Raw genomic sequence first — 14,454 nt, 5'->3', positions numbered from 1 at the left:
CCGGAGCGCGAGGGGCAGCTGACCAATGGGAGCGTGGGGGCGGAGCTCGCCCCGAGGGAGGTGGTGGGGGCGGAGTCTCTGAGTGCGGGGAGGAGGGCAGGGCTGGGGGCGGGGGGGGGGCGCTTGTGGGGGCCGGGACCCTGAGGGGGCAGCGCTGAGGGTAAGGGGCGGCTCCTGAGGGGACAGGGGGTCGCTCAGGAGTGGAGCCGGGGAGGGACACGGGGGCGCGGAGTCGGGTCCTGGCTGAGGGGTGGCGACCCTGGGGGCAGACGTGGTCGGAGGGGGTAACTTGTGAGGGGAGGGGGGCCTGGAGGGGGCTGAGCTGGGCCGGGGGCGCATCCTGAGGGGAGCGGGGCTCCAGAGCCCGCAGGCTCGTTGTCCCTGGCCCGGCCCCCTCGGGGAGCCCTCGGGGAGGCGGGGGCCGGGGCGCCTCGTCACCGCTGCGCTGGCTGGAGGAGCCGCGGGCGCTGGGGCTTGGTCGGGGCCCGGTGCGGGCCGCAGGGGCCCGGCTCAGTGCTGGCCCAGGGGTTGGCATCCAGACCAGCCCACGCACCTGCCGCGGGTTTACTCAGCCCCTTACCCCTTAATGTAGGGACTTGGCCGTGTAAGGATAGTTCTGTGCAGTGGGGACAATAGGTGAGAGCTTAGCTGTCCCTCAGCCCAGTCATAGCTCACTTAATGTATTTTGTTGCTTTATGGAGAGCAGGCACTTCTAATGAGGTTATGAAACGAGACTGTGTCGCAGCTAAGTCCCACCCATCTCCTGTGCTGCTGAGATAGGCCACCCATGATTTCATCCTGGGGAGATGGGGGCGACTGATGTAGCCCCCACCATTGCCATCCAGCTGCTCCAGAGACACATGCAGCTTCTGCTTTATCCGTTGGGTTAGGTGCCTGATAACCTTCAAGATACCCAGGCTTCTGGTCACTAGGAAAAGAAGAAAGGCTTTTTTTTTTCCTCCTTCTGTTTATCCGGAGAAGCTCTGCTAAAGGAATTTGTGTAGCTGTGATAACTTCCTTCCAGTTCTTGCATTTTCAGCCTTATCCAAAGAAGATAGCTTGAGTGAGTACCTGGAAAACATTTCTGCTAAAGCCACGCTCCACTAAAACAGGGAAAAATCAGACAGTTGCCCTTCAGTTTCCTTCTGGTGGAAATAATTTTTTTGCTCCTGAAACGCGGTTAGAGATGTATCTCTATGTACTTAAAATAATGAAAACTTAAATCTGTAAAAGCCAGAGGCATGTCATTGTAAGCTCTGTAAAGAAGAATGGTCGAGCTTTGAAGGTGGTGTGCTGCTTTAAGGCAGCAAGCTTTTATTCTTAGTATTAGCACAGGCTACTAGGATGCTGTTTCTTAATGTCTCTTTCTTTTTTTTTTTTTTCCCTTCCATCCCTGAAATGTTTGTAAGGTTTTTCTTCAGTATTAGAAGAAGGATGTTAGATTCATAGGATGAATTCACCAGGGTGCTGAAATAAGCGGTATAGAAGAACTGATGAATTGATGCGTTTCAAGTATTTTCTTAGTGCAAGTATGGAAACTGCCAGAATATTTTAGTCTCTCTTAAAGCCATTCTTGTAAACTGCTGCTTTGAGGGCAGTAGGACCATTGCACAAGTATTTAGCATTGATTTATTTATGGTGCTTTCAGTTAACCAGCTGCTGTTTCAACTGCTGTGGGTTTCCACTTTGACTAAATTTTTTTTGTCGTTAATTGAAAAGAAATGTAGCTCAAAATAGTTTCAAAGCTTTTTGAATTAATGTTACATAGAAATAATAATAAATAATGTGAAAAAAAGTACACCAGATATTACACAAATGGCAGAATTGGTCGACTGTAGTCTGAGTGGGTCTCAATTTTATTTTTTGGGGGGTGTTTCTTCCAGTGAAGGCACAGATCCCCATTCAGCAGATTTAAATACATTGGTAGTAGGCCCTTTCACAGAATTCTCAAAAACAGACTGTGGAGCCTCAGATTTTAAAACCCCAAACAACCAAACCCCAGCAACACTATTCTACCTGTACTGTTTTGGATTCAGACTCCCTTTACAGCCCAGTCTACGTGTGTGAGGTATAGTTAGGAATCTCTGATTTGTAGGAGTCCCAGCCAAGTACGAGGACGATTAAACAGCACCTGTTTGCGAGCACAGCACAGGCGAAGGAAGAGGTGTTGGTTGTGGAATGCTAGCCCGTTCTGGGGTGGTTTGTTAAATGAAGAAACAGAACGTGATTAAAGAGACAGTTGTTTCAGCCAAAGTCAAGTGTTTTAGAATAAGAGAGTGATGCTTAATTCATTATATATTCAGGGTAGCGTCATACTTGGGACTAAGATATGGAAAACTGTGACGTGGTGAATACTGTGCAAGAAATCCCTTCATCTTCTGCAGACTTTGATGTTGGAAATACCCAGAGCCCTGTCTGTAGCTTGAATTGCAACAGGTAATGTGCTGAAGGAATTCCTAACCAATATTTTTATTATTTTTGTTTTGCCTAGTATGCTTTTACAGTAACGTTGTTACTAAGGTAAAATAGTGCGTAATACTCTGCAATATATTTTAGGGTTTTTTTTAACATTTACAGGTATAATCCTTAATGAGAAAAGCTTTACTGAAAGAGCTGTTTAAGTCTTCCTTAAAAGCTTAGGAACTTCCATTGCCTCACATCTCTTAGAATGGGAGGGGAACCTATCTTGGACAAATTGTAAAGAGATCGTTCTTGGGCAAGATCATACATTATGTTATGTCATCTGTAGAGAACAGCAGATTAGAAAAACTGAATTGTTCTTCCGTTCCATGCCAAAGGTATTCCCAGTGAATGAGAAGGGCAAATAAAGACTAATGGCCTAAGCAAAAGGAGAGGTGCTTCTTGACTGACCTCTTAAGATGAGCACTGTAAGTTGCTTACTGCCCGTGTAACTTCTTAAAAGGAGGCAGTGGTCTTGGACTTTATAAATTATTGTTACACAGAAGCTATGAAGAAGCACACAGGTTTGATGGAAAGCTGTATTTATTGGCGTTTGTGCTAGTGAGGAGTAATATCTGTGCTGATCATGCTGTGTCTCTTCTTGGAAAGCTACTGTGTTTTAATAGTAAACTAAGGATGAAACATGCTGTGGATTCTTTGGGACTTTCTTGAAAAACAGCCTCATTCTTAGGACCTAGCAGTTTGGGTTTTTTTCAGCACAATGAGGGTCACAATGTAAATTAGGTGTATCATTCTTTTATGGCTGCATACCATATGTAGCATGTTATTTTGGCCATTATGTTGCACAACTGGCACAATAAATAATTGAAATATTTTTCCTCCTGTTTCACTAGAAGTCCCTCATCCAATCCTAATGGAGTTTCTGGTTACTCAGGGAATACCAGGTCCTCATTAAAGACTGGTTCTGTTGAGCTGCTTGCCTCTGTTATACAAGATATCCAGAACATTGGAAATACTGACTCAGAAATTGTGACGAACTATGAGGTATTTGATGTTAAGGTTTATTTAAAAAAAATATTGTATTAATGTATCAGCTTTGCATTTTGGAAGACAAATGTAATGATGATACAGTTTAGCAGTAAGATCTATATATGTACGTGCTTATTCTCTTCATGGTGGGACAAATCCTTTTACAGTGTATGAACTAATCATGTGGATGGATTTTATTGCAATTTTATCTTAGTATTTTACAATACACTTATGAATATTTGTTTTCAAAGTTGCAATACCTACAGATTGTAAGCTTTTGGACTGAAAAATGTAAACCTTTAAATTGTAGCACTTCAAACTGGACTGAAGTGATCCTGGAAAGTAGAAGTTTGCTTTCTACAAATGGCTCTGGTTTAGCTGAGTAATTTATTTATTCCATTTGTAAAGATGTGTGGGTGATTAGTTTGTTTCTAGATTTAAAACAACACAAAAATCATGATGTAGGTTCCATGAGCTAATTCTCTCAAACTTTTTTTAATGTTTTTGTCCCTTTTTATTTTAAATGTTACCATTATTTTTAGTCACCATAAGGAGCATCAGGTTTCCAAACCATGGGTTTGTTCTTGCAGAATTTTTGAGCTTTCTGGCTGTGGTCCATCAAAATGTCTTTTGACAGATGCTTAATTTGGGTGCTTTTTAACAGCTCCAAGAAAAAAATGTAGATGTCTGTCTCGGCACATGCGTTCTATGTCCCGTGTCCTATGCTTCACGTATCAAGCTCCATAAACATTAGCATAAAATATATGTTAAAATTCAGATTTTACTACATTTTAGGAACCCTATGTATTGAATTTTAAAAAAAATATTATCTTTGTTTTGGCTAGTTACGCATCATGGCCTTCAGCTGGATTGTTGAAGGGAAGAGTTTCTTATTGAAGCAAGTGGTTCACTGGACATAGGGATGTTTAATTACAAATTTTTAAATTGCCTATAATTTATTGAAGTGGAATCAACCTTTCCAAAATTTAACTGTACTTCCCTGCCAGCTGTTTCTACTTTTTAGACATTTGAATTTTTAAAAACACAATAATTCTTTTTCCTTTTTCATTTTTTTTCCTAAACCAAACTTAAATTGTAGAGATGTGTTATCTTGCTCTTGCTGTCTAAAGGACTTTTTTTAAGTGAGTGTGTCCACAGTGAATTGTTTCCATTGCCTGACATGATAGGGGGCTTCGTGTATTGGGGGGTAGATAACCACAGTGCTGTTAGTAAACTTGCTATTATGTCAACACCGAAGTATAAGATTGCAAAACTGTTTTGTAGCTAGAGTAAAAGGTAAGAGATGCAGTATGACTGTGCTTTTAATTATTTTACTTTGTGATTTAATAGACAAGGTGGCTACAGTTGTTGAGACTGGTAGAAAAACAATGTCAGGAACAAATAGTTGCCCAGCAAGAGCAGTTCCACCATCAAATCCAAGTAAGTAACAATTTGTTCATGTAGGTAGGTTAGGTGGAGTGTTTCTTTTCTCCCCCTGCCTCCGACCCCAACCCTACCCCCCTCCAAAACTCTATGCACTCTTGACTTTCTGTAAGTATATTCAGACAGGCACTTAATGGAAGTGGATGACTGGAATGCCATTTACAGGATGCGTATTTGAGACAGCCATGGCTAATTAACAATGTAACTGGTAGGAACCATTTCAGAAGTGAAGATTCTTGGATTATTTGTTTTTGATTGTTTTGTTTTCACAAACATTTGGTTCAGAATGCCCACATGATACTTGGATTTTGTAGGTACAAGCTGTTTTTTATTAACTGTTAGACGCTATTGTTTCTAATTTTGAGACATTGTAGTTTTCATTAGAAAATGTTACGCAACTTCTCATTCCTTCATCTAGACAGTATATGGCATAGGAAAACATTCATTGTAATAGCTGAACACTATCTCACCCTTCAGTTGACCAGTCTCCTTTCTAAGATGAGACTGAAAAATGACCCATGTGAAGATTCACGTTTTCGCTGTACCATATTTATCCATTAAAACAGAGGAAATGTTTATGTATGTATAAGACAGTAATTCTATAAATATATAATGCTTAATATCTTCATCATTTTGGTTGCTGTTTTTCCCTTCCCTTTCCTGATGCCCTCTACACTAGTAGTAATCAGCAGTTCCTGAACTGAATTAACAAGAGGTACTGTTCTTTTATCCTATCTTCTGTTTCTTCCCCCTCATCTCCCCACCTTTCCCTGCCACCTTGTTATTTTTGTCCTGCCAGTGTTTCCTTACCCTTGTATTTCCTTCCTCTTACTGTAGTGTTTCGGTTCACTGGTTGCTAATTGTAGTCTTGACTAATCCATTGTGTTGGCTTTGCCGGTTTTTGTCTTTCTCAATAGGAAAGCTACCTCTGGAAGAGTTAGGTTTGTGGTATCAGCAGGGACTTACTAATTGCATGAATTGCCACACTAAATACAAAATCAACAGCTATGACTTACTTTCAGTTGTATGAGTGCATTAGATAAAATAGATGGAGCTATTCCAAATTAAACTGGTATGCCAGTCACCTAGTGAAAATACTGAAGTACAGGCAATTCAGCACATTCTAGTAAAAACAATAAACAACAAAAAAAAATCTACTATTTGGGGTTGAAAAGCAAGAGGCTGCATTAGCACTGACATGACTGAGATAAGGCTTGCTCTGTGCTGTGTTTCAAGACCAACTGTGCTTACAAAAATACATCTTCATCCATGTGAAAATATGGATCAAAAGACCTTGAGTTCATTTTGGAATCGGTGGACTCAGTCCTTGGCTTACATGATTTATACAGTAGCAAGAAAAACTGTCACCATCTGTGGATCATCCTAAGATCAGACTTCATTGAAGAGGATTTTTGTAAAAAACAGTTACCTACAATTTCCAAACTACAGAAGTGTCATCTTCTTTTTCCCAGGTCTTTTATTCTCTTGGAATTACTTGTAACTATGCAAAGAGAAGTAAAAATGCTGTTTAATTGGCATAGTAGCCTTTCTTTCACTTTTCCCACACAAGGTATTAATGGCAAAGATTAAATGTCAGCAGAGAGTCTGATCATAATTCCCCCCTGCTCCAGTTCTGTTTCTTTCCTTTTGTTTTCCCTTCTCTACCTTCCTCAACAATGTTGAATCACAGAATTAAAAAGCAAATGATGGCTGCAGTCATGATTGAAATCGTTAGCACAACAAAATACTTTGTTATGGCAGAAAGCTTCATCGTTGTTTTTTGTCTTGGTGTGGATTTTTCTTTTTAATAGAAAGATTGATTTGGATTTGTTAATTCTGTGCAAGCTAATGAAACATATGGGGCTTGGTTCTGACTAGCGTTACACACAGGTTCCTCTGAAATTCAGTCTTATTTTTTATTTATTATTTTAAGAGAACAAATTACCTTTGTTCGATTTGTGCTTTCCACTTGCTGTTCATATGTGAGTAATGTACTGTAGTTCTGTGAAAAAAACATTAGTAGAGTTCCATGTTCTTGAAATTATTGCAAGTTCTCCGCCCCACCCCCCACCCCAAGGGAATTAGTTTGATATGTGTTCTTGAAAACAACCAGATACTCTGGTCTTGTAAGGTGTAGTAAGAGTTGTGCGCTGATGCAGAGCTCAGTAACGGCAGTGTAATGCTGCAGCAGTGCTGATCGCTGGCCAAAGGACATAGCTATGGGCTCCAGCATGAAGCCTTTTCATAGCCCTTGACAAAAGCACTAGAAGTTTCTCAAAGCTGTTTTCGGTATACCAGTGCACAACTGTAAAACTTAACAAAAAAACCAAAACCAAACCCTCCGTTTCTCTCATACACTGAAATAACTCTTTGCCGATCTTGTAGACTGAAGAGTAACCTGTTAAATCTGGTGATCTAGTTCTAGGTTTGCTCCACTCCATCAGATACCAAAACAGTCAAAACGTAGATCTTTGTATTATATGAACCGCCTAATAACATATTAGCTAAATCAGTTATTTTAAAGTCAAGTTTTATGCAAATAATCTTACAGAGGTACATTATTCCTATTAGTTTAATTGAATAATGGTTTATACTTCCATTAAGGCATCCTTGCAATCTTTAAAAATGTGTATCCAAGTTATAACACCTTTCAGACCTAAATTTAGCAAAAGACTTTTGTCCATTTGTAATTACATCCCTAGGTAGTTTATTATTTCTTTAACTGGCTGGTAGGTACCTGTAGTTCTGAAGGCACGTAGTGAATACACGCATGCATGGTTTTTTTTACATTAACAAATGACTACTGGGACCTGTAATTCACTGCATGGAATGAGGGATCGTTACCGTGGACATTTTACTGTTATGCACAGTATGCATATCTTTACTTTATGCATGAGTTGTCTACACAGTGAAAAAAATGAGTTATTTCAAAGAAGTACTCTAATTCTGTTGCTAGTAACATGAATTGAAGATGCGTCAAAATAGAAATGAGATTTCTGGCTCGAGCTCATAGGAATTTTGCTTTTTCTTTCTGTAGCTAATTCAGGATGAGATAAGGCAGTTAGTGAAATTGCAGACCAGCAGTCGGGGTGCCGGCAAGAACAGAAGTTTGCCTGCCAAGCTTCCAGACACTTTTTCATCGCTAGAAAGTCAAATGGGGATGTGTTCTGAAATCTCTGGAGAGCATGAGTGCATTGTTAGTGAACTTAGATCTAACGAAGCGGAAAGTCAGCCGAATACATCTGATCTGCATCAGGAATGTTTTGCAAACGATGCTTCGATGAATAGTGGGTATGGTACGATTTCTGCCTCTGGGCTGACCCCTAGCAAATCTAACGACATTAGCAAGTGTACGAACTACATGGAGAAAACTTCGCAAGGACAAAGTGATGGAGAAGTCTTGCAAAGTGTTCAAAGTAAAAGAGAACTTTTACCGAAAAAAGTAGAGGAAAATTGTTCGTCAGGAAGGAATGATGGTTTAGTTTTCCCTGCTGAATTTGAACATAAAGTTGACGAAGCTCAATGTGGAAAAAAACCCAGGTAAGGGATAAACTTCCAAACATGTTAATTTATTGTAGGTGGTCCCTAGTCAGTAAACAGCTGTCGGTAACTGGAAACATGTACAAATTGAATGGAACATCTTGCCTGTAAGAGATACTCTGCTGCTTGGCAGATCAATTTATTTGTTTAGCCTGATGTTTCTGTGTGATGCTTATCTCTGTCTGCAGCATTCATCTGCTGTACATACATTGGGAAATACATGAAAATCTACTTTCTTCTGCAAATATGAGCCAAGACACAGTTTGCATATAGTGTTTATCAGTGCACCAGAATTTTAGGTGCCAATTACCAATTTTATATGATTGATATTTTGTTGTTGTGCTCAACCAGTCTTTTTTGCCAGCTTATATGCATGCATTACAGTAATAAATTGTATCAGACAACAGCCAAACATGTTTGAGTTTTTCTGCTGTTTTGTTTTTTTTTTTGTTTGGTTGATCTTTGTTTGGTTTGCTCTGTTCAGTAGGTGGTTGGATCTACCAAGATTGTTTTGAAAGGTGGGCTAGCTGTTTTGGCAGTAATGCCGACCAAATATTGCTCCAGTTGCACAGGATTTAACAGTGTATTTTGCTCTCCCTGTCAGCCTGGACTGTAATGCAGTGGCTTCATGCGGTCATGAGCAGGATGGTAGGTCTTGTGGGCACCATATTGCCTGTGAGTCCCTGATAGTAGTTTGTGGAGGAAAAAACCAAAACATTCTCGCTATTGGAAAAAAACCCAAAGAATCATGAAGATGAATTTGCATTTTGCTACTATGAAATAAAATGCAGAGCCAGCTCTCGTTAAGAGGATTTGGTTTGGAAATGTGTTGTCTCAGGATATAGGGTGCATCATTACCACACATTGATACATATGTTCTCTTCCTCCCTTCTGTTGGTATTTATTCCAGTGTTTGATTCATGTTGCACAGTTCCATGAGGTGGGTACCGGGTAACTTAGAGCTGGAGAAACTCAATTCAAGAGTGTTTTGCAGTTTGAAAAACCTTTCTAAGCCAGTTTTTGAAATAATTAACGTATGGCTTCTTGTCCTTTTTATTAAAAAACCTCAAACAAACAAACAAAAAGGCCAGTTTTGTCTTTGAAATTGCATTCTGCTTTGTATTGTGAACCCAGCTGGTGGGAAGAAAGGGTTCAAACCAAAATTAAATAGTCCAGTTAACCCAAACTGTGTTGTTTTTTTTTTTGGGGGGGGGGGGGGGGTTAGTGTTTGCTGTTTTAAATTTTTAGTTGAAACCTTTTTTCATTCTTTCTAGTGTATGTCCCAGTCTGGGACAATACGTAGTTTTTTATAGTGTCACTTTTTAATAAAATGGGAAAATTTTTTCACATCTGCCTCTAAGAAAAATTTCAGGATGTCTCTGTTTCTGTTCTGCCTTTTCCCCCTGTTTTGTTCTGTATCTTGTTTCAATCTTTCTTACCTGCCGACTGAAGAGAATCTTCAAGGGTATCCTTAGTGTGTCTTAGCTGCCATCATCTTTACAACCAGACTGGTTTACACAATAAGAAAATGCACTGCATTTACATTCCAGCTTAATTTTGTGGCTTTAATTAGTATCTGCTTGAACAGACCAAAAAATGGTTATCTGGCCAAAAAGATAGAGTTCTTTAAGAAAAAAACCAAAGAATTTCATAACAAAGTAGTAAAACCATTTTGATTATGGATGCAGTTCATTAGCACCTTTCAGTGATTTGTTTGTGTTTTGGGTTGCTGGTGGTTTTTGTTTGCCTTGGGGAAAAAAAAAAAGTGCCCCAAAACATCTCCACATCCATTACTTCATATTGTTCCTCAAAAATGCACAAAGGCAGTAGAATTTTAGGGCCTGTGTTTCACCTTGAAGAACAAATTGGTGTCCCACTGAAAAGGGCACCTGTACTTAAGGTGTATGTGTGTGTTTCTTACTGTCTAGTAAATCTTTAACATCGTGGGCACAAAAGTTGAAACAAAACCAACCGAAAAGAATAAATGCAGACAAAGTATGTGTGAACTCTATGCAAGAAAATGAGCAAGCAAAGAAATTACCACTTGAGAATGTAAGTCTCTTTATTTTATTATGTTTCTCTAATTTTATTCTTGTCACAGGTGGTTTTCAGATTTATTGTATGTTCTGATTCAGCATATGCTTTCATACTCTGCTTTAAGCATTGCAGTAGTGGTTCCCATTCACATGTGTGAAGTGTTGTGGGCAGAATTGACTTCTTGGATCATTTGATACTCATGTAGCTATTTCGGTTTTTGTTCCTTGCCTCATTTTTGTCTTAACTCACCCCAGTGGCACATGTGCTTTCCTTATAGAGATAATAGTCATAATTCCAACTGAAGCTTCAAGTCATAGTAATTTATTGTGCCCTATAATTTTTTTCAAGGATCCTTAATTTCAACTGGTAATGTCTCTCTTAGCGCACAGAATTCTTTGTGTGTTATTAAGGCATTAGCCACTTTGTTCAGGACAAACAGTATTCTTCCAGATTGGGATTTTAAATTGCAGGGATTTTTTTGGTTTTGTTTGGGCTTTTTTTAGTGTTCTTAGCAGTCATTTATGCTAAAATCCAAACATTTTTTCTTTTTTTCTTTTTTTTTTTATTGTTTCCATAAGAATAATACGTTCTTTTATGCTTGTGTGTGATAATGATTTGGCTAAATTGAACTACTCTAAGCACAGTTACAACACTGGTTACTAAAAGTAAGTAACCCCCATAATAAACACTTAGGAGATCTAACTGGCTCTTTAGAACCATTTGTAGTAACTACTGTTGCTGTGACTGCTGAATCAGCTCAAAATGCTTCTTTTGAGAGAATTTGGGTTCTCACTCCCCCATATTCTTGGTTAATAATTATGTATGTCCATAAATCTGATTATTTTGGGGAGGGAAGTTTAATCACATACAATAGTTCGGATCCAAAAGGATGTTATGCAACATGATTGTAGGAGTAATCACCATACATACAGCGATGAAGTTTTGGATTTACTTTCAGTATATTAATTGTCATAACCCTCTCTCCTTATACTATGTTTAAGGAAATAATTCCTGAAACTCTGTGAATGGCTTGACCAGCAGGAGAATAGGAGAACTAGCAAATACAAATTGCTTGATTCAAGGCAGGGTTGTTTTCTTTCCTGTGGTCACTTTGAGAGTGACCCAGAGAGCGTAAAAGTAGCTGTTGGGGTTTGCTCTCTTTAGTCTGCTAAACAGGATGATCCTCTAAGGGGATATTTCAAACCAGGAGTCAAATTTATCTGTTGTGGCTTGTTTCTTTTCTCTCTCTGCTACAGGAGGGTGCCTAAGGAAATTAGTGCCAGAAACTCAGATTTTGAAAATACTTTTATCTTTCTGTTCCTCTGTAAGAATTCAGTTGATACTCCTTCATTTTCCTTTCTTCCTCCTTAGGCAAAGGAGAATACCTAAATAAAAACATTAAGAGGGACAAAATAGCCTTGAGGTGAGATGGTACTTCATGCAAAAACTTCAAAAGCTTTAGTTCTGATTTTTTTCTTACTTCTGTTAACTCAATGGTTACTATCCTGTTTTAGTCCTCAGTTGTATTGTAATAAATTTACCAAGTAGCATGACTGTTAAGCTGCTGTCATGGAACAAAAAGCCCTGAGTACAGTAGAAAAGAGCAGTGTGAGATGAGAGTTTTAAAGCTATCTGCCCTTCCTCAGTTGCTCTTGTATCACTGTGTTGTATCAATGACACTTCTTCCTTTGATGAAGGAAGAGGAGAGCTGCGGCAAATCTTAAAACTATGTCATTTTTCCACCCTATGTGTTGGTCCCACTATTTTCAAAGTTGTTTCTATAATTAGCTGGGGAGGTTGCTTAGAAGGTTTGGAGTGATGGGAAGAAGGGTATGTAGGGTCTTGTCTGTCTGAGATGATGGTGTTTACCTCCAGATTGCGGCAGGTGGAGTTGTAACAGCTGAATTTAAGAAATTCCAATCTTAGGATGAGGAAAGAGTAACACTTAATTGGTAAATCATCCCTCTATATACTTGCATCTCTTAAGGAGCAAGAAAGTTCAGATGACTGTCAAAAATACGTATTTTTGTAACAGTTAAAAATGCTCCACAAGCAGACAGGCACGTGACTTAGAAAATATTAGTATCTTTTAATTATGTGGCTTAGCTTAGTTCCCCTTTTGACTGTGATTGCCCTGAATATAAATAGTATAGCTTTGGGTCAGGCCATGTAATTTAATTTCTTTGCTTAAGCAGACTAATAACACTTAAATGCAATTTTTTAAAATTATACCCTTGCTTTTTTTTCCCTTGCTTTGTGATTTTCCTTATAAATTTGTTTTTCCTTTGTAATTTTAGACAAATGTTACTGATGCTGCTTTGCCACCTTACACTTTTTACCTCAATCAACCGAACGAAAGTCCGAATTCCTTAGTGTCTGAAGCTTCAGGTATAGTTCATTTCTTGTACTTAAATTCCCTTTTCTTTTGAATTCTCATTTTTTTAAAAACTCTTGCTGGACTGTATCTCCAGTAAGTCTGGAAAGGCGAGGAGGTCTTAAGCACTGACAAGCTATTAAAGTTGGATGTGGTGTAATTCTGCTTTTCTTGCTCTTGCGTTTCAAACTGATGGTAGCTCCTGTGTATTGGTGCTGGTGGATGGTAGGACATGCAGCAATTTTTTTTTCCTTTTCAAATTTCTCAACATTTCAAAGCTGAGATTTATGTTTAAAACTGTTTCGTAATGTAATTACTATTAAAATTGTGATAGGCTATCAAATGATCTTTCAAATATTAGCATCGTTGGTCTAGTAATCGCAGGGGTGGATGGTAATAGAGACAGAATTCCAGTAAAGCAAAGGACATGATGCAATAATTGTGTGAATAGACAAGGACAAAATAATGCAGTGTATAATGTGGTGATTCTTTAACTAGCGGGAGGAGAGGTTGCTTTTTTTGTGTTTTGCTATGGTTTTGCTTTTGTCGTTCTGGGGGCTGCGTGTGAGGGGTGGTTGTTGGTGGTTTTTTGTGGGTTTGGGGGGGGTTGGTTTCTTAGGTCTTTTTTTGTGAAAGCCAAACAACTAATTCACATATTTTGATTGTAACAGGGTGGATTAATTTCAGTAACAAACAGGGGCACAGAGATGCAGCCCTGCAAACTCTGTATATTTGTTGCTTCTTTACAACCCATTGAGAGAGGGAGACGTAAAGAAATTGAAGTGGGATTGAGACTGTATCTGTTCTTCTTGTGCCATCCCTCTTGGTGCTGGTAGTCTGCCTTTTGCATGCTGTTCAGTACCAAACAAAAGAGTTTATAGTATCAAGTGGCTGCCTAGGATTTTTCCTTGGGTAATGTAAGTTTTAAGTGCTGTACTGGAATCATGAGAAATACAGGTTTGTGGAAAATGAGGCCTTGTCCCTTGAACACCAAATAGTAAATCTACATGTTCACTGATGTATAGGTTTTCTTACTGGTGCTATGTGATGTAATACTGCTGCTGCTTGTGCTTTGCACTGAGATTTTTGTTAACTTCTGGTAACAAATACTTTAGTGAGATCCTTGAGCAATAGATGCAAATAATTAATACAGCATTCTTGTTAGCTGACAAGTAACGTTTTACTAATGGATTTGGGGATTCCTGTTCTATAACCATGAGCTTGATATTTTAATTTTTTTTTCCCTTTCAATGTTTCCTCTTATCAGGACTTTCATACTGGAAATTGGATGAAAAGGAGTTGTATCACTCTTTACCAGAGAATTTCAGAAGCGAGTTTGCTGGCGTGTACTCCACAACAGTATCACCAGACCAGGTACATGTTTTACAAAACTTTGTACATGCTTTAAAATTTGTCTCATAGTTGCTTGTCACCTTTGCTTTCTTCTATGATGGAATCAGCCCTCCAGAAGCTAAGTTTTCTGTGAGAACGCTTTTGTTAACTCAGTCTCTCACACTCCGTTCCTTCATTATTCATTTACCCCACTAACGTCACTTGGAACGTATTGACTTCCTTTTGTCATTTAAAAGAAATTTTGTCTATAGGAGGTG

General features: G+C 39.0%; 1 protein-coding gene across 9 annotated transcripts in view; it reads left to right on the top strand.

Annotated features, from left to right (window-relative positions):
• MPHOSPH9 (M-phase phosphoprotein 9) overlaps positions 1-14,454 on the top strand; it is a 31,697-nt gene that overhangs the window by 297 nt on the left and 16,946 nt on the right. For 4 of the 9 annotated variants that reach the window (XM_055710379.1, XM_055710371.1, XM_055710389.1 and 1 more), the window contains exons 2-8: positions 2,304-2,436; positions 3,315-3,465; positions 4,801-4,890; positions 7,931-8,433; positions 10,362-10,485; positions 12,768-12,858; positions 14,112-14,218. In XM_055710379.1, coding sequence (XP_055566354.1) covers positions 2,330-2,436; positions 3,315-3,465; positions 4,801-4,890; positions 7,931-8,433; positions 10,362-10,485; positions 12,768-12,858; positions 14,112-14,218 — 1,173 coding nt within the window. In that variant the 5' untranslated portion in view covers positions 2,304-2,329. Of the gene's footprint in view, positions 1-110; positions 161-706; positions 1,064-2,303; positions 2,437-3,314; positions 3,466-4,800; positions 4,891-5,572; positions 5,609-7,930; positions 8,434-10,361; positions 10,486-12,767; positions 12,859-14,111; positions 14,219-14,454 lie in introns of those variants that run through there. The other 5 variants (XM_055710349.1, XM_055710356.1, XM_055710366.1 and 2 more) reach the window with 5 other exon arrangements.

This window comes from Falco cherrug, chromosome 1 (genome assembly GCF_023634085.1).
Source record: "Falco cherrug isolate bFalChe1 chromosome 1, bFalChe1.pri, whole genome shotgun sequence".
Taxonomy (NCBI): domain Eukaryota; kingdom Metazoa; phylum Chordata; class Aves; order Falconiformes; family Falconidae; genus Falco; species Falco cherrug.
This window is presented reverse-complemented; position numbering and strand designations above follow the sequence as displayed.